Source organism: Odontesthes bonariensis, chromosome 14 (genome assembly GCF_027942865.1).
Source record: "Odontesthes bonariensis isolate fOdoBon6 chromosome 14, fOdoBon6.hap1, whole genome shotgun sequence".
NCBI lineage: Eukaryota > Metazoa > Chordata > Actinopteri > Atheriniformes > Atherinopsidae > Odontesthes > Odontesthes bonariensis.
The window spans coordinates 30,260,423-30,280,792 of NC_134519.1; the positions used below are offsets into that span (position 1 = coordinate 30,260,423).

The 20,370-nt window shown below is 41.6% G+C and overlaps 1 protein-coding gene across 1 annotated transcript in view; it reads right to left on the reverse strand.

The window, feature by feature from the left end:
- Window positions 1-8,266: 8,266 nt before the first annotated feature.
- Window positions 8,267-20,370, reverse strand: part of LOC142398414 (BMP/retinoic acid-inducible neural-specific protein 3-like) — a 77,199-nt gene continuing 65,095 nt past the window's right edge. Inside the window, exons 7-8 of the mRNA XM_075482395.1 lie at window positions 11,176-11,398; window positions 8,267-9,530 (exon numbers count right to left, since the gene is read on the reverse strand). Of these exons, the coding sequence (XP_075338510.1) occupies window positions 8,396-9,530; window positions 11,176-11,398 (1,358 nt within the window). The 3' untranslated portion in view covers window positions 8,267-8,395. The remainder of the gene's footprint in view (window positions 9,531-11,175; window positions 11,399-20,370) is intronic.

The following is a 20,370-nucleotide window of genomic DNA, read 5'->3' on the forward strand; positions in this document are numbered from 1 at the left end:
ATTTGGAGAGATGAATGGCTTTGATTTTGAGACGTAACTACTACATCCAGCTGTCTGTATATATGCCATTTCCGCTCAATTATTGGCTGCAGGATTCCCTGCTGTGAGATTGCTGTTTGTTAGGTTATGGCAGCCTCTGTTTTCCAGCAGTCCCTGCAGACAGAAAGTGCTGATTCTGTGTGCTTTTATGGGATAACTTATTCCCTCCTAATTGCCAAATGGTCTCCTGATGCGTTTTTGTGTGTGGGAATGTGAGTGTGTGGGTGTGTGTGTGGGAGTCAGCCCCATTTTGATTAATGTGAACTGGGAGTGCTGAAAGTGCTGCCAGGCTCTGAGGTGTCACCCAACACTACTGAATAAATGAACAGAACTAATTGTTTGTTTATGATCTGAAATATTAATAATGCTGAATATATGAGGCAGTCAGTTCAAGTCACCATTTGGGACAAATATGCACTGTGGCTGCTGTAGCTTCATATAACCATTAACAGGAGCATTGTCCGTTCTATAAATGTTTAGGGTGCATAGTTGGACTTTATTATAATTGTATTATTCCGCTAAGCCAAAGAATCTGTTTATAATTAAAGCATCTTCTATAATATTTTTGAGAGGTTTTGGGGGATAAACATTTGAAGGCGAGACTGCAAGAGATTTTAGCTGAGATGGTGTCTTGTTTTGATGATGAAATATTTTTCAGCAGCTTACTGCAAATTTCACATCAATTCACTTACTGCCTGTGTGAATGATTCAGTCATTCGCACAGGCAAACAAAGAGAAGTGCGATCACATTTATAGTTTCATGCAAGGAACTTTGAATGCCAGTGTAAGTGGCCTTGATGATCATCATTTAGTATGATTGAACTTCAAGGACCCTCATGTTCCAAACTGAGAAGTATTCCTGGGACTCTGATTAAAGGACTGTTACACAGTATGTTCTATTCTAGAGCCGACAAGGGGAAATATTAGAGATCCTCTGGCAACATGACAACGAGCACAGAGTAGGATACAATGTTTGTGTATTAGCCCAGGAAAACTAAAACAAGTGCTTGTGTTCAAATGTTGCAATTTAGAGCTCTCGTAGGCTTCATCGGGATTTCTACTCTCTACCTCTTTAATGCTGTGAGTTTAAAGAGGATGACGCTAAATCAGGAGACTAAATCCCAATTCCCTTGTGGTGCACACCCCAGGCAAAGTTTTGTTTACGCTGTGCTTGATCAGTGATCTAGGAAGCATTGTGCAATCCTTTGCACCGCCTCTTTCATCTCCATACAGCACCTTGATCCTCACTGCACCATTAGTGCCGAGGCAGTAATGAGAGACTGAGGTGAAGAATTACAACCTTCTGGTTGCATTGCTTTGTATGTTGTGTGTGCATGTGAATGTGTGTGTGCGTGCTTGTGAAGGGGAGGTGCACAGCCACATTCATTATAAAATACTCAGTGTAAGTCCAAAAGCCTCTGTCTGTTGTTAATCTAAGTAACGAAGCCCTCCTCAACATTTTTTTGTGCAGCACGCAGCTCTCAAAATGAAATAAGGTGATGGGGCTGATTATTGCTGATAGAGGGAAGCAAACAGCCTGGTCTGAAATATTCCTCGAGCATCTGATCAGTCACTTCATTTTGTTGTGTTGCAGAACAGATAATCCCCTGGAGTAAGAACATCCTAGCACATAGGTTTCATATATTGAAATGTTTTTTGCAGCTTTTGTTACGTTTATTCACCTGTTAAATTTTTCAGTCAGCCAAAATCTCATTATGTTGTTATTATTGTTATCTTATTTGAAGTTCTCTTTTTTTATTTTGACAATCTCAGTCCTATCACTATTTAAAGTGCGATCTCAGGTGCCAACCACCAGGCTGTCACTTTGCCTAACTTACATCAGTCTTGGTTGTTTTGTGTTACTTTTAGAGCCAAATGATGGTCTGCAGTTCATGCTGATTTAGCGGATTTTCCACCCTGTCAAGAAATTATTCCGTATTTGCAACTTTTGACATGAAAATAGGCACATTTTTGAGATGCATCACTGACAAAGGCACTCGAGTCTAAGAATGTCAGCGTGGCATTAAAAAGCCATCAGTCAAACTCCAAAACAAAACTGATCTCGAGTGAATTATAGGGCTGTGTTTTGAGAAGCTGTATCCAATATCCTCATCTGCCATGACACTTAATTCAAAGAGTGGTGTGTCGGATCTCATTTGGTTTGCAAGTGCCATCTTACTTTGCTGGATTGGTGGCACATCATTTGATGTCTTATCATTATCTCAGTCTGCATTAGGCCTCTTATTACTGCTGGCAGAGCATAACCCCACTCTTAATTTAGTAAATTAACATGCCCTTATGATAATTGAATAGAGGCTAATAGCTGGTAGACAGCATATAGAGTGACAGGGAATAAAGAAAAAAATCTATCTAGTACCCCCACTGTCCACAAACATCCCCTGCAGATAAGACGTGCGCATCACTTTGTTATTTAAAATAGAAATGTAAAACATGACCCAAAACTGAAATATGGCGATCAATAACCTTTCTCCTGCTCCTTTGTGCGCGGTGTTTCTGATAAAAGGGCTGAGGAGAATTGACATTCTGCGGTTAGTTTCTGAGGAAGGGCTCCCTCTTGGCTTTTAAAGCAAGCTGTCGTAGCTGTTCTTGACATATCGTTAGCTATTATTCCTGATGCCTCCCGTGGGCTCATCCTCTCCATAAACTCTATTCTTTTCACTGAGCCACAGCCTCCCATTACCAGCACGCTTCTTAAACAGACACATACATTAGTTTAACTCGTATTTCCTCAGAGGCTCGCAAGCCCACCAACTCACACCCCCACTTATCATTTGGCCCCCTGAATGTGTACATAGCTGCTTGCACATGTTTATTCAAATGATCTGCCCTGAGATAAAACCTGTCAAAGTAAATGTGTACATTTTCTTTCTTTAAGCTTTGGTCTGAGTTGTAAAAGGTTTGACCTAGAATCCATTAGCAGAGAAGGACAAATGAAAAATCAAATCGAGTTTTGAGTTTTCAAACAGAAAAATGAATGTGGTTTAATTCATATATTCAAATATTTCTGCACCGAAAGGAATGCCATCTTTTAAACATTGAGCATGTTAATAAGTCAATATCATCAACCTATCTGCATCATTGGTCAAACACAGAAAAACTATTCAAATGGATCAAATAGGAAAACTTACCCCACAGTGAGCAATGCAACTCTGAGCAATGTTGAATGGAAACATCTGTGCCACCGCCTAAAATGGCAAAACTGACGTGTTCTAGAATCTGTGCAAGTCAGCAATGTAGCATTTTGTTTCATCCTGAACTGTTGGAACATCAAGTCAGTGTGTGTGCATGAGGACTACTGCACAGCAAAGACAGGTCATCATGCAACTAACAGTGAGAGAGAGAAAAAAAAAAAGAAAACCCTTATTTGTTCTGAATAAATCTGTAATTACTTGTTGCAGCCACATCGCAGCTATTACTTGAAACTTACCTTTGCAAAGCATACACCACTAAAGAGTGTCAGTTCTCATATGACGCCGTACTAGCCTTATCTTGTTGCAGTTGCTTTAAATATATTATCTCTTTATCATCTTGAGATTTTCGACTTTTCGGCTTTTTTCAATCGAAAAGACTTTTGAAACATTTTCTCACTGTGTTGGATGCTCCGCTGCTTAAAGGAATACTGTTGGTGATTCTGGCTCTTTTTAACGTCTGGTATGAAGGATAACAATTCTGACTGGAAAGTTGTTTAGATGTAGGAGGAGCTGATTGAGCCTTCCAAAGCCAAATGAATGCCTGGTACATTGACTCAAATCCAGAGTTCAAGAACATATGTATAGGATGAATATTAGGACAGAAAGGAGGAAGTTTAACGCATTTCTGCCCTCGGGTATTAACAAGGAATGTGGGGTCACTGGCAAAGAAAATGGAAGAGTGTGAAATGCTTATAATGACAAAGAGGGATACCAGGCAGGAATACATTATACTGGATAAATGCCAAACTCTGCAACACATTCTTGATCTGTTGCCTGACACTTCTCAGACTCTAGAGGCAACAGATGGCATAATCCTACAAATGTTACTGAGAAGGAGCATCTCCCCCATGGATGTTAATTTGTGAGATTTCACCTGTGTTATCTGCATCATTTAGTTGCTGCCAAGCTACAGACACAACACCCCAAGGCATTCACACCTCTCACTGCTGCACTTCCATCTTAACGACAGATTTTTATTCTATTCTATTCCGTTCAATTTATTCAATATTTTTCCTCAATAATTTATAGCAACACATCCAATTTCCCTTTGGAGAATAATAGAGTAGTATTCAACTGAGTTACAGCTGAAGTTCACATATTGTATCTAAATTGCAATTTTTGGTTGACAAAAAAAAGGTTTTGAAGGCTATATATGGCCCACTTCAGCCCAGAATATGTAGCCAACAACAGACATCCCTTTCATGTTAAATCAGAATAATGTTTATAGCTCTATGTATGAGAGGGACCTTCTGTTCCTGGAAGGGGTGTCATTTTTATAGCATTTTGTGGATTCACATCAATCCTGTCTTTTAATTTTTTGCATAAAAACAAACGTGTATTTCCGAAAGTTGTCTATGTCAAATTATAAGAAAATGTTTATACTTTTCCTTTAACGGATGTACAAAGTCTGTTTTCTTTCTTTGTGGATAATCCTTTCGGGTTTTATCTTAAAGCTCTTACAAGATTTTTTTCGAAGCTTAGTGGCAAAGCGCTCACTGGTTAAAGAAAAAAATCCAATAACTTTAAACCTGGGCCCAGTCTTTAAGAGTCTAAATGAATTGTTGGATGTAACTGGCAATAGTGACATCGCGGCAACCTCATCCAAGGGGAAGTTGCCATCTTGTGTTCCTTTCCTTTGTTATCCTGACAACTTTTTTTGCGCTCAAGCTAATAAAAATGCCTCCATTCTGTCTGCAGCAGCTCTGTCTGCTCTTTCAGGAGTATCTTAATTCAAGTTTTCATCAAAAGTTTTTTGGTGTCAAAAGAATTCTATTATTGGACTCATCGGTAAATACAATGGGTTGCAAGGTGCAGTGCATGCACAGAAGAGGAGCATAACTAGCTTCAACCGTTGTCTTTTTCAGTGCTCCAGAGAATTTCAGTTAGGGCTTTTCAATGTGTGACATTGTAGAGAGAAGGAAACACAAGCAATATGTCAAAAACATGTATTCCTCTGATTTATTAGCAAGCCCCAATTTACTTTCAAGTCCAACTCTGGGATGTTAGTTGAACTTTACTACTAGCACAGCCCTCTCATCTCTCAGTCACGTTTACAATGCCGTCTTTTTGCAACAACTCACCTTCCATGACATTTTCCACACTTCTACTTTGATGCACAAAATTTCCTCCAGGGTCAGACTGAAGCTGTTTCTGGCTCCACACATATACTTCACACATTTTTTTTTCTCCTGTATTCATTTATCATTAAGGTTCTAAAAGATGGGAAAATATGGCCAAGGTTTGAAAGTACCATTATTTTTTATTTTATGTGAGCATTTCCAGTAATGGCTCATCATTTATAACTTTCACAAACCAATCCATAGAAAACAGTGTATACCCTCAAACCAAAATTTGCCTTCTGACTCTGAGCTACTAGCAATCTCTTCGTTTTATATTTTCCCTGCGTGTGGTGCACCCTGAGGTACACTGGGCTTGCTTCCAACATGACTGCACCACCAATTCATACCCAGATGCAAAGTATTTGCTTGTTTCAAAGAATTTCAAACCACACCAGATGCTCACCAATAAACCCAAATAAGTAACCCTTTACTGGGATGGGATCCAAATTCAGTATCTTTCTCACACAACCGTTCCCCTGCAGTCAATTTGAACACACATGGTGCAATTTATTTTCTTTAAGATTTTGGCAGATTAAATATTACTGCAACAACTACTTCCAGCAAACAAACTCTCTTTAAACTTTTTAAAAAATCAGCACACAAGAAAAAGAAGGCTGTATTAAAGCAAACTATGAAGGTGTAAATCAGATAATATGACGAAAGTCCACAATACTGTCATGTCTGATAACTCAGTAAAACACTTACAGCCTGGAGACAAAGCTCAGAGGCAGCCTATAGAAGTGGTGGTAAAACTTGAAATGAAGGCTAGCCACAAATTCAACATGGCAGACTCACCAGGTGTTGGCAATCGCTTATCAACCATCCAGATCCACATATAAGGCGCTCCTTCCTGGGCTCTACCTGTTCGTCAGCAAGCTGCATCCCACCACCTCCCCATCTCCACCCGATGTCTCAAAGTCCTCGACATCTCCTTCCTTCGTACGACTCCGCCACCAGGTTCGGGTCCCAAAGGGGGGAAGATATTCAGCATCTATCTCCCTATGCCGGACTTTCAAGCTCACAGCGGTTCAGCTTGCATGTCCTCCGCCGGGGCCCGAGCGCCACAGAAATATTGACAATAAACCTTGCAATTGTCTCCCTATCTCTCCGTGTGAGTCTCTCCAGGTTGAAATGAAATTGATACCTTGAGCACAGTTTTAAGCTTTGCCAACTGATTCTATGCCTCATACACAGATGTAAGTGTAACATTCTAGCAGGATACACAATACAGTAAAGTGCATGACTGGAGCGTGTTGGCGGTGTGCTCAGCAGCTCATCTCACTATCAAAACTGTATCAGCAGACTCATTCACATTCATTCTGAATGACAGCATCTGAGGAAATTGTGTCTGCTTTTAAACTCAGGAGAAACCTTTCTAGTGTATCTTGATGAGGCTTCGTCTTTGGTGCCAGGCTTGCTTAGATGCTGGTCTAATCAAAGCGGCACCATGCTGCTAGCCTGTGGCTCCACTGTCGACAGCCCTCGGGGATTTAATGTTGATTTCCCTTTTGGACTGAGTCACTCTTGAGAGGATCCAAGTGGTTCTGGTGCTGGGTGTGAGCATCATCCTTGTCACTGATACTGATGCTCACTGTTGTTTGATGCTGGGCATGTCTCTGCAGCTCCCTACCTCATCTATCACAGTAACTGTGAATGGCGTAAGGGGACGGCAGAGGAACAGAGGAGGGCTCCCTTCTCTCACTATGTACTTAGTAATCTGTGCCAACACTGTTCCCTGAATGGAGAATGGGGACCTTGTGTTCCGAGATTCCAGATGGGCAAAGCAAAAACAACACAGCACACACCACAAGGACTCTTCAGTGGGACAGAGGGTAAAAATGGATATGGATCATGAGGTTATTTTTGTTGAGTGTGCTGCGTAAAAAATCATTCAAAAGTGCCACAGGATTGCTTTTTCTGTGCTTGAGAGCACATTTTTGGGTGTCTGGAGTCACCATCAACTCAAAAACTCAGAAAGAACACAATTAAGGCATTTTGCTTTGGATCCCCTCGGTTTGAAAATATTTCACCCGACAACCATTCAAATTTGCAGTGACGTTATGTCAAGTTCAGCCCGGACTGTTTGCTTTCAGGCAGATGAAACCAGCGTTGCTTGCAGACATTTTGTTGTCAGCTGCGCTAAACAGAATGCATCCTACATCTACTACCAGCCTCAGAGGACATTAGAGCCCAGTGGATAAACTACATTTCAGTGTGATGTAATGCATGAGTAAGTAAAAGACCGTGCATGTGCAACATCCCCTTTTTTCATTTTATTGGACTGTTTCTAGTCGCTGGACTTGCAACAAAACTGTAAAGAGGGATCGGTTTTTTGTTTAGCACTAGCCAACACTAGCAGCTTAGGTAATGAATCATGCATAACAAATACTAAGTACTAAGGAGTTATTGCTGTTACTTTTTGAAAAATAAACATTACTGTAATGCCATTACTTTTTTAATATAATGTTTTCTATTCTAACCGTGTTATTTGGACACGTTGTGTGGATAAGGTGTGATTTCAGAACAACTCCTCTGCTCACTCTCGTTCCTCCACTTAACAGCGTGTACTACTCTCTTACTACTTCTTAACATTGCATCATTGATAAGTTTCTAATGAAGATGGAGGTCTCCAACTACAATTGTTTAATGCTTTTAATGGTATACATGCATTACTATGAGTTATGCTGTATATGTGTTCTGGTCCATAACTGTTTATGAAAAGGTGCTGTTTACCAGCATTTGTTGCCAACTTATAATGCTACACTGCTAAAAGTGACACGGTCGCTTTGTACTGTCAGAGACCTCAGAAAATTGCGCTAATTGATCAAAAAAAAGGACATATGTCTACTTTGAGTCAGAAAACTACACTGCAATTATAGAAAAGACATCAAATTTAATTGCACATTGTGTATGTACAGCACAATCTTGAACAAAATACCACACACTTTACACAATATAATCCAGCTGACCAGAATACAAGCCGGCCTGTGTCATGTAAGAGTACAAAACATCAATTATTTGCCATTAACTACACAGTTTATTCGCCTCATACTCTATGTAGTTTGGCTGTCTGACACTGAAAGCTTGCAGGGCAGTTAGTATCCTGGTAACGTCTGCGCTGGACAGTTTGAGTCTGTGGCGAAGCAGACAGGCGAACAGATCCACGTGTGGGGCCCCTGGAGGCGAGAGCCGGTTCACCCTGTAGCGTAACTCAACCAGCTGCAGGAGGGCTGAATCCTGCGATCCCTGAGTGTACGGGTAGTCTATCTGCAGAATCAGGTCCTGGATCGCTTCGGGGTCAAAGTGCACACTGTATCCAAACAGCTGCATGCTGTTCACTTTCATGTAGCCAATGCTGCTGGATGTCTCTGTGTCCTCTGGAGGTTCATTGTGCAGGGTCAGGTTCCTGTTTCCTCCCGCCACTCCCACAGAGTCCTTGTTGTGGCTCCTCAGGTAGAAATGAACCGTTTCAAAAAAGCTCTTCCACCTGTTTCCAAGTGTCAACGTCCAGTTGTAGCAGTCCAGGGGGATATCTAACTTGGTCCGCTGCCAGTCAGGATATCCATGCTGACCTATAGGCATGGTCCAGCTCTCGGAGTGGCTACCCCCAAAGGGATTGACAAACAGGGACAGCGTTGGCTCCAGAGTGCTGTTTCCAGTGAGGCAAAACTGCAAAGAGAGCCCAAGGAGCACGTGAACACGGTTGGACTTGACTCGGTTACTCTTAAGGGTGAGCAGCATTCTTTTCCTCCAGGAGGGATCAAACCAAGTGTTTATACGCACGTCATTGCTCACAAATACAGCATGCAGAGCAATGCGTGGGTCACGCCGCTGGAGGAGGTAGCGCAGCTCCAGATCCTGCAAATCTCTGTCACTCTCCATGCCGAGGTAGGGGTCTGTGGGGTCGGGCACTGCGGGCCGGCAGGCTCCCTGGTTCAGGGTGAAGCCTGGATTACAGCTGGAGCATCGAGTCCGGTTCTCTGTGGAACAGGAGGCACAGCGGGGACCGTCGCCCACAGAGCACGGAATGAGGCCCTGGCAAGGCGGATGAATGTAGGGGCAGGAGCAGCTGCGGCTCTTGTCACTGTAAACGCCGACCAGCTTGTTCTCGCTGCAGTACAACACGGAGAGAGCGTAACTCAGCCAGAAGTGCAGGGGCCTGAGGGAAAGATGACAAATGTTTCAGAACACATCAGGTTCAGAGACACCACACTGCTGTGTTGGCTTTTATGAAATTGTTTTTGGCACTGTGTTGTTTTTTGCGGTGACACAGAAGAGGAAGGTTTGCCAAAGAAAATGTGTTATTTTGACGTGCAGTGAAAACAATTTGAGTCAAACTCAGCTGCATCCCACTATGAGATGATGACACAGAGTCATACACACACAAACACAAATACCCATGTGCTATTAATGTCTTGTGGCTCTGTTGTCTTTTCGACTCATACAACTTTTAGGCCTTTTTCAGACATGCGGTATGAAACATTAATGGCTACATCTGTTAAAGTGACAGCCCCATTTGTCATAATGAGATCAATGTTCCTCACGACCTCATTGGAACAGACATCCCAAAAATGACAGTGAGAGCCATGGTGTGTTTTTGACATTTGCCGTTTGTCAGAGATTGGACCGTTCATCAAGTGAGGTATAACACCCAAGTCATGATTAAGTTTTCTTACAGTCAGATGTCATACTGCCATAATGAAATATATATTAGCATGAAAAGTGCTCTGTCATGTAAAACATACCAGCAGTGGATGGGAGAAGCTGAAATATCACTTTTCTTCTAAAGTCCTGACCGAAACCTGAATGAAGTCCTGTGGTGGGACCTTAAGAGAGCTGTGCATAAATAAATACCTGCAAACCTTAACGACCTGAAACAACATTGTAAGGAAGCGTGGGCTTAAATTCCTCTACAACGATGAGAGATGATACAGAAAACGATTACTTCAAGTTATTGCTGCTCAATGTGGTTCTCCGAGCGGCTGAATTTAAAGGTGTACTTTGTTTTTTACATGCTGCTTCTGCATTTTGCCTTAGTTTTGGTTAAATTACTGATGACATCGTGTTATATGTCATGTGTTTGCTGTTCATCTGAGGTTGTATTTATCTTATTTTAAAGCCTGATAAGGATGATTTTTAAATGTAAGATCCTATAAATGAAAGAGAGCTCTTTTTTTTCCTTTCAATAAAAAGACAATAAAAAAATCTTTTAGTAGCAGAAAAAGCTTGACACAAATGTGCTTTGAGGATTGCATTTATGTAGCATGCTTATTGATTGTGTTATATAGTTCATTTCCCTGCCAGAAACAGCCCTCTTATATGAGTGCTGATAAACTCAATCTGGCTGAAGTATACCAACTGGGAGGAGGTGCTGCTACAATAACGGCACTAACAGTAAAACAAACAGAAATGGATGAAACAATAGCTCATCACTGTCCACAGCAGCTGAAACTCCCGAAAGTGTTTTCATAATATAAATGAAATATTACTTGAGAATTGATTGTAATTTAGTGTAAACTTGCAGAAAGTTACATTTATATTTCTGTTTGGCCAAACATGATGCACTTTGTCTTCCACTGGCTGGGACGAAGGAGCCTTGCTCCTGTCAGCACTTTTCACCTCACTCCAGAACTACTTTTCCTATAGTGCTCTCTAGTAAGTACATTAAGTAAGTCTCATTCTGCTGCTTTTTCTCTCTGCTTGGCACATAAATCATTTCAATAATTATAATTTTTGGGGAACAGCTTGGGTTAATATGCAGCAGTATCAATATTCCTCCCTCTTGCGCCAATTCTACGTCTTACCTCGGGCTCGGCAGGATTATTTTGGGCTGTTTTCGGCACCTCTTGCTAAGGCTGAAGAGCTTGTTGGTTGTGCGGCGCGCTTTGGTGAAGAGCTGGCTGCTACTGGTTTCCAGCTGCCTGTAGCGCTGTAGCAGGCTAGCGTCCATCCTCCACAGGTACTCCACGACAGATGTGTTTACAGCGTAATGGGTTGGCAGCTTCCCAACAAAACTCTGGAACTCCTCTGGAAGGAAGAAGTAAATGAATGAGTAAATTCTGCCTGCAGCTGTGAGCCGCAGGGTATCAACATCCCCTTAGAAAATAAAAATAAAAATAAAATAAATAAATCAGCTCCACATTGTTTGTCACAGGAAATCAAACAGCAAAAGAATGAGAATAACAACTCCAAAGTGCAAAGTGAGTATGTTTGTAAATCCATTTCATCTTTTTTTCTGTTGTTTAGATGGTAATTTGCAGATCTTGTCAGAGAGCAAACGTTAACCTTTCATATTTTGTTTCTCTGGAAACGTATGCTGTATATTCACACCTGTTGTCAGCTGTGTACCTAGTCTCTAATTAGCCATGATTGACACTAAAAGCAAAACTCCTGCCATTAGGAGTGTGATATTAGGACAAGTTGCCAAGGTTACAGTGACCATGTGTCAAACTTAACAAAAGAAGTGACATGTTTAAGAAAAGTTTCTGAATTTTTTTTTGATGTCAGAAAAAGGTAATCAACTGTGTCGACTCTCAGACGAACTAATCATTTGCACGAGGCCCCACATAACAGCAGAGCACTCATACGCTTTCTATAATGTTTCTTTTTTTAATCTAGAAACTGCTTCACAGTTCTGTGCCTCTCCCACGCAACCTATTTGAAAATTATTTCTTTGTCTACTCAGGCTCACATAGAATTAGAACAAAAAGTTGTAGACACAACTACAAACAGGCCGGAAATGCTTAAGTGTGGATGCTTCACACAGATAATCAACCTGGCATCGCAGATGATCCATGCGGTCACCACGGTTTTCAGGTGGGCAGCCAAGATTAGTGTGATCAGATCAGTCTCAGAACAATATGTAGAAACCGGTCAACCTATTCCCTTTCTGTTTCTGAGTTACAGTCTTAAATGGAGGGTTGGCTGATAAAAAAAAGTCCAATTTCCACGGAGGCCAACATTCATTAGCAGAGGTGTGCACACGGAAAACTCCCCAAATAACTTTATTAATGACTTTATCAAAGAATACAAATTTTCCCTCTGTACTTTGCAAAAGTCTTGATCAACCCGTCATTTCCTTATGTTTAGTTTCTAATGATCCAGACATTCTTTTTTTTTTAAATATTTTTTTGGGGCTTGAATATGCCTTTAATGATAGGACAGTTGGAGAGAGAGAGAAAGCAGAGAGATGGGGAATAACATGCAGCAAAGGGCTGCTTGGAGCAGGACTTGAACCGGGGCCAGCTGCAGCGAGGACTGTAGCCCCGTCTATAGGGTGGCTGCTTAACCCACTACGCCAACGATCGCCCTGATCCAGACATTCTTGTAATCTTTTGAAAAGGTCATGAGCAATAGTTTTCTGGCTTTCTGACGGTCTGTCAAAGTTTTTCTTTAGCTGTCCCCCCCCCCCCCCAACTCATTTACAGTCTAGTTCTTATACATGATCCTTTTAAAAGGAATGTGTTTTTTAGGCCAATTAACACTAACCTATGAATCATTAAATGCCATAAAAAGGCACCTAACTCAAGGGATGAACCAGTGCTGTGTGCATTACAGACAACTTTGCAAATAACCAATTTTGAATAGCATCTTTAAGCACTGGACCTTCAGCTGATCCATCTACTGTTCACTGAAGCCTCATCAGAAATGTTCTCCATGGAAGGGTGGCTGTGGTCATTCTTTTTTTTATTTTAATTTTTTTATTATTTTTTATGCCTTTAAAGGTAGGGTAGGAGATCCTGGATTTTGAGTCCAGCGAAGCTGCATTTTGAAAATACACCGGTAAAAAGTCCCAACCCTTTTCTTCACTTTCCCCCCGAAGGCACGCCTCTAGAGTACATGAACGCGCACGAGCACAAAGTTGCACGAGCACGAAGTTGCACGAGCGCTGTTCTGACAGCAAGCATCGATCGTTGCCGTATTTAGTATTTAGTATATGCTAACTATACGTTTAATAATGCTAGGTGCTAGCCAAGCTGGCTCTAGTTTAGCTTCCTGCCAAGCTTCTGGACGCGTAATTCGTTCACGGAGCAGGGTAAGCGCACAGGGGGAAGGAGGGGGAGGGGGAGGGGGAGGGGGAGGGGGAGGGAGGAGCAGGTTGCAGTTTGATAGACGGCATCAGAATCCAATCATTGTGAACGGTCCGTTCACAATGATTGGATACTGTTTTTCCTAGATTGTACGTTCTAGAGGCCACTAAAACTTTTCATATTTGTGTCAAAACTTTTAATTAATTGGTTGCAATGGGGGTGTGAAGAGTATTTCAAGCAATATGTAAAAAAATGTTCCAGAAAAAGATCCCCTACCCAACCTTTAATGGACAGGACAGATGGAGAGAGCGGAAGCAGGGGGCAGAGAGAGGGGGAATGACATGCAGCAAAGGGCGCTCGGTGCGAGACTTGAACCGGAGACAGCTGCAGCGAGGACTGTAGCCTCTGTACATGGGGTGCCTGCTTAACCCACTATGCCACTGACCACCCCTCTGTGGCCATTCTTAAGAGAAACAGGGAGAAAAGGCTGAGGTATGCCAAATGAACTGAAAATCAGTGGCAACAGGACTTATGGAGGGATTAATCCTCTCCAGGACCCAGACCTCAAAATTATTGAAGCAGTGTGGGATCATCTTGACAGAGAACAGACCAAAAGGCAGCCAAAGAAGAGCTTGGAAAGAGAACTATTCCTGAAGACGACTTAAAGAAATGACAGAAAGCTTGTCTAAGAGGGTTCAGGCTGTGTTGAATAGAATAAAAGTGCTCATACCAAATATTCACTTTGAAACTCACATGAATTTGAAAAAATTACTAATTTTTCCTTATTTCCATTTATGTTTGCAAATGTTTCAATAAGTCGCTGCACCTATTTCCTGTGAAGGATGGCTTAAGACTTTTAAACAGTACTGAATGTTCACATGTTTAGGTTTAAGCAGCAGGAAACCAGAAAACCAACCTACCTCCTGTAGCTTCTATGAGCAAACATGCGTGGATAACATTTCCCACAGGGCAACTGCCAGCTCCAATTCAGAGCACGAGACACATGCATACATACATTCTTTCGACTCTCACATCCAGTTTCCCTTATACCTTAATTTGCACTGTAAATATTTTGAATATATTCTTTACAGAGTTGAAATCTCAGGGTGCAGATCATTAAATAATAAAAAAAAGGATGACAAAAAAACAACGATGAACTCAAACATCTGCCAATAATTTTGCAACTCAAAAGTCAACCCCAAATCAAATTATAGCTTCAAAAATGTACAGAACAGAGGGAACAGCGATGATTACCTTGAACCTTTTGAATATGAAATGTTTTCACTTCAGTATTATATTTAATTAGCTACTTGTGTGGCATATCATCAAACTTAGCAGATTAATTCTTGAGTTATGGCCAAAAAATGTCCTTTGTGAGGGAATAGTGTTTGAGTCAATGTTCCTCAAAGCTTTCAAGAGATATCTGGTTCACAAGAACAGGACAGATCTTTGTGATCCAAATCAATTAAAACAAAGTCATTTGTGACCATTAGATGGTAACAGATGGCTGCTAGATGCTAGCTCCAAAAAAATGTCTGGCTCCAATACAAACCCATTCAAAAGTGTTGACTTTTCTAATTAAATGCTACGTCGTTAAATGACTGTGTCATGAGCTCCATCAGGTTTTGAGGACCAGTTGTAGATCCCCCCTTCTGTCCAAATATGGTCATTTCTGGCAGCAAAAAAGACCGACGTGTTTACGTGTGTCTACGTCTTACATTTATTAAAACTGTACTTCTTCTTTAGTGTTGCTTTCATCACCATTAGTTGTGGTGCCAACAATGACTTTATATGCAAATTATCAATTCTGGCAGTGTCTGCATCCGTTTATGGCTAAAAATGCAAGTGAAAGTCAGGATTGTACAAAGCTGTCACCAAGGCAGCTTTTTACCACCTCAGAAACATCAACAGAATTAAAGGTTTCCTCTCCCAAAAAGACCAGGAGAAACTCATCCATGCATTCATCTCCAGTAGACTCCATCACTGTAACGCTCTTTTAACTGGACTTCCCAAAAAGCTCATCCAGAATGCTGCTGCTGGAGTTTTAACCCGGACTAAGAGATCTGAACACATCACACCAGTTTTAAAATCTTTACACTGGCTTCCAGTCAGTCACAGAATAGATTTTAAAAGCCTGCTGATGGTTTACAAATCCCAGAACGGTTTAGGCCCAAAATACATCTGTGATATGTTCAGAGAATATAAACCCAGCAGAGCTCTTAGATCCAAGGACTCAGGTCAGCTGGTCCAGTCCAGAGTACAGACTAAACATGGAGAAGCAGCATTTAGCTTTTATGCTGCCAACAAGTGGAACAAACTGCCAGTGGAGATTAAACTTTCACCAAATGTAGACATTTTTAAATCCAGGTTAAAAGCATTTCTTTTCTCACGTGTCTATGCATGAAATCTGCATGATATCTTTTAATTTATCTAGACTATTGCTTGTTTTTAAATTAATTTGAATTATTTTATTTGTTTCTCTTTATATTCTTTTATGTATTTTTAAGGCTTCTTCCACTCCCTGCTGCAATGCTTTTATTTTATGTGAAGCACTTTGAATTGTTTTAGTACATGAAATGTGCTATACAAATAAATTTGATTTGATGTGTATAGTTTCATGATAACTGAGATTTCTAAAAGCCAATCATTCGCACACAGGACTTGAATCATCTGCAAAAAGAATGTGTATGCACATTTCTGCCTTTGTGTGAACAAACAGTTTTAGTTATGAAACTAAAGATAGTTTTAATCTGACTCCACGTGGCCAAAAGTGTAAAGGTGAGCTTTACACTGACATCATACCGTTCAGTAAAAACACATTTCTGGCCATTATTCTACTCAATTTTATGGGAATAGAAGGGAAGATGTGTACTGGTTGGCAGAACCATGCAAAAGCAAGGTGAGCGCATTATTTTATATTAAAAAGTCAACACATGCAGCACTACCTTGGTACCAATTACCATAGCAGTATTGTATTGATGGCACTGCTTCCACTTATATTCAGTTTGCCCTGTCGATTTATGCCATCAAATCTAAATAAACTGTTGTGTAAATACTGGTTGAGGCTATGAATCATTTACACAATGGTCCTTTGTGTTTATGGTAATCACAACACTGTCTTTCATGAAAAGCATAATGCATAATGCGCTTGGACTCAGGCCATGTTTTGTGTTACTGTGTATTTGTGTGGAAATGCTCTTTCATAGTGTGCAGAACTGAAGGAAATATCTTAAGCGCTATGAATGGAGAAAGTGTGATACGCTTTTAAACTTCAGGAGCCAGTCGCACAAAACACCTAGATTCCTCTTTGAGTGCAACACTTGCAACTTAATTTCTCCGTAGATGAGGGACTCATGAGGAGTTGTTATACAGAATCTCCTGAAAAGAAATCCTTCATAAAAGATAACTGTGGAAATTGCAAAAATTCCAAGAGGGTGATTGGTCTCCTTGCATTCTCAATTGGCATAACTGTTTTGTGAGCTTTAAACATCTCACAAAACTACAGATAATCAAGTGCTGTGCGGAAGGGGACCAACACAGTAAAAAAACAAGAAAAAGAAAAAAGGTAAAAGAAAAAACAATGTCAAAGCAAGTTTGTTAAAGTCATGCTAAGATTAAACAGATTAAACATTGAAAATTCAAGATTCCTGATTCAATAATTTGCCACCTCTTTTACCTCATACACTTAAAAAAAGGATTTTGTTTAAAATAGAATATCCTTCAAGTTCTGTTCACCCAATAGTCCTTAACTTGGACAGTTCAGCAATGTATAAATGAAGTATAAAGCATCCAGGTTTGAAGTACATGCGCAGATGTGATTCCAGTATAAAGTCTTTATTTACATAAAATATTTTATTTTTACCGTTCTACTAGAAGTGGTAGTTCACTGAAATAAAATGCAAAAAACTTGATGCAGGGCCATCATCCAAAGAGCAGGTCGCTACCCCTCCACCAACCCCAGGAAACATGAAAATATGGTCAGAAGCAGACAATTAAAACAGCACATGAGTCCTGAATTGGGTTAAAGAAATAAAATGTCTCAACATGCAACATTATCAGAATAAAATTAAACAAATAAAACCCAAACACAAGTGAAGACTGATTCAGGACTTCAGTACCGAGCAATCCAAGTCAAGCTCTTCAAATCCAGTTAATAGCATATGATTAGGTGTTAGACATGGATCAGCTTGTATGGATTACCTGGACACAAAACCCACATTTCAAGCCTGCAGGACAGAACCTACAGATGCAGTGCGGGTGGTGACCGGCAGCAATTACAGGTGAAGACACTCCAAAAAAAGAGGGAAAGATGAACAGTGACAAGACAACGGTAGCTGGGACAACCAGCATTACAACACGCCTGGGAGCTGATGCACAGCATCCTCACACAGGGGAGGCAGTGAACTAACGTCCCTACCACTCAGAAGGTGAAGCAGTGAACTAACGTCCCTACCACTCAGAAGGTGAAGCAGTGAACTAATGTCCCTACCACTCAGAAGGTGAAGCAGTGAAGTAACGTCCCTACCACTCAGAAAGTGAAGCAGTGAACTAACGTCCCTACCACTCAGAATGTGAAGCAGTGAACTAATGTCCCAACCACTCAGAAGGTGAATCAGTTAACTAATGTCCCTACCACTCAGAAGGTGAAGCAGTGAACTAACGTCCCTACCACTCAGAAGGTGAAGCAGTGAACTAATGTCCCTACCACTCAGATGATGAAGCAGTGAACTAACGTCCCTACCACTCAGAAGGTGAAGCAGTGAACTAACGTCCCTACCACTCAGAAGGTGAAGCAGTGAACTAACGTCCCTACCACTCAGAATGTGAAGCAGTGAACTAATGTCCCAACCACTCAGAAGGTGAATCAGTGAACTAATGTCCCTACCACTCAGAAGGTGAAGCAGGGAACTAACCCCCTACCACTCAGAAGGTGAAGCAGTGAAGTAACGTCCCTACCACTCAGAAAGTGAAGCAGTGAACTAACGTCCCTACCACTCAGAATGTGAAGCAGTGAACTAATGTCCCAACCACTCAGAAGGTGAAGCAGTGAACTAACGTCCCTACCACTCAGAAGGTGAAGCAGTGAACTAACGTCCCTACCACTCAGAAGGTGAATCAGTGAACTAATGTCCCTACCACTCAGAAGGTGAAGCAGGGAACTAACCCCCTACCACTCAGAAGGTGAAGCAGTGAAGTAACGTCCCTACCACTCAGAAAGTGAAGCAGTGAACTAACGTCCCTACCACTCAGAATGTGAAGCAGTGAACTAATGTCCCAACCACTCAGAAGGTGAATCAGTGAACTAATGTCCCTACCACTCAGAAGGTGAAGCAGTGAACTAACGTCCCTCCCACTCATAGGTGAAGCAGTGAAATAATGTCCCTACCACTCAGAAGGTGAAGCAGTGAACTAATGTCCCTACCACTCAGATGATGAAGCAGTGAACTTACGTCCCTACCACTCAGAAGGTGAAGCAGTGAACTAACGTCCCTACCACTCAGAAGGTGAAGCAGTGAACTAACGTCCCTACTACTCAGAAGATGAAGCAGTGAAATAATGTCCCTACCACTCAGAAGGTGAAGCAGTGAACTAACGTCCCTCCCACTCATAGGTGAAGCAGTGAAATAATGTCCTTACCACTCAGAAGGTGAAGCAGTGAACTAACGTCCCTACCACTCAGAAGGTGAAGCAGTGAGCCTCGTCCCTCCCACTCAGAAGGTGAAGTAGTGAAATAATGTCCCTACCACTCAGAAGGTGAAGCAGTGACCTAATGTGCCTACCACTCAGAAGGTGAAGCAGTGAACTAACGTCCCTACCACTCAGAAGGTGAAGCAGTGAACTAACGTCCCTACCACTCAGAAGGTGAAGCAGTGAACTAACGTCCCTACCACTCAGAATGTGAAGCAGTGAACTAATGTCCCAACCACTCAGAAGGTGAATCAGTGAACTAACGTCCCTACCACTCAGAAGGTGAAGCAGTGAACTAACGTCCCTACCACTCAGAATGTGAAGCAGTGAACTAATGTCCCAACCACTCAGAAGGTGAATCAGTGAACTAATGTCCCTACCACTCAGAAGGTGAAGCAGGGAACTAACCCCCTACCACTCAGAAGGTGAAGCAGTGAAGTAACGTCCCTACCACTCAGAAAGTGAAGCAGTGAACTAACGTCCCTGCCACTCAGAAGGTGAGGCAGTGAACTAACGTCCCTACCACTCAGAAGGTGAAGCAGTGAACTAACGTCCCTACCACTCAGAAGGTGAAGCAGTGAACTAACGCCCCTGCCACTCAGAAGGTGAAGCAGTGAACTAACGTCCCTACCACTCAGAAGGTGAAGCAGTGAACTAACGTCCCTACCACTCAGAAGGTGAAGCAGTGAACTAACGTCCCTCCCACTCAGAAGGTGAAGCAGTGAACTAACGTCCCTACCACTCATAAGGTGAAGCAGTGAACTAGCGAGAGAATGATAAGTACTCGTGCAGGGTATTACAGCGAGGTGAAAAAAAAGCATTTAGGTCTGAGTTTAATGTAATGTTTTCACGTCACAAATAGATATACAAAGAAGTATTTGAATCATTGTACCTAGCGCACATCTAATGTCTGGACAAACTCCCTACAGATCGACCAACTGCTAGCACTTTGATATCACACCGGGCGTGTTTAAATGGTCAAAGGGCTTAGCAACGCATAATAAAGTAACTAATAGGCTAAACGTGCAATTTTCCTTTATGGCTTGAGTCGCATCGCGTACGGCTTCATGAAGTTGTTCACCTAACACCATGGGTGTTATCGCAAGCCTGCTAGCTACTTGGTGGTGGTGTGACAGCCTGTCTGGCTACCCGTAACAAGATGTTACTTCAGATGTTTGAAACGCAGCGAATGGCCAAAGCTTAATTCTATTAAAGTTAATTAAGAGGGACATTACGACCAATCACCGTTGGTTCTAACGTGCTGGGTAACCAGTTGTTACG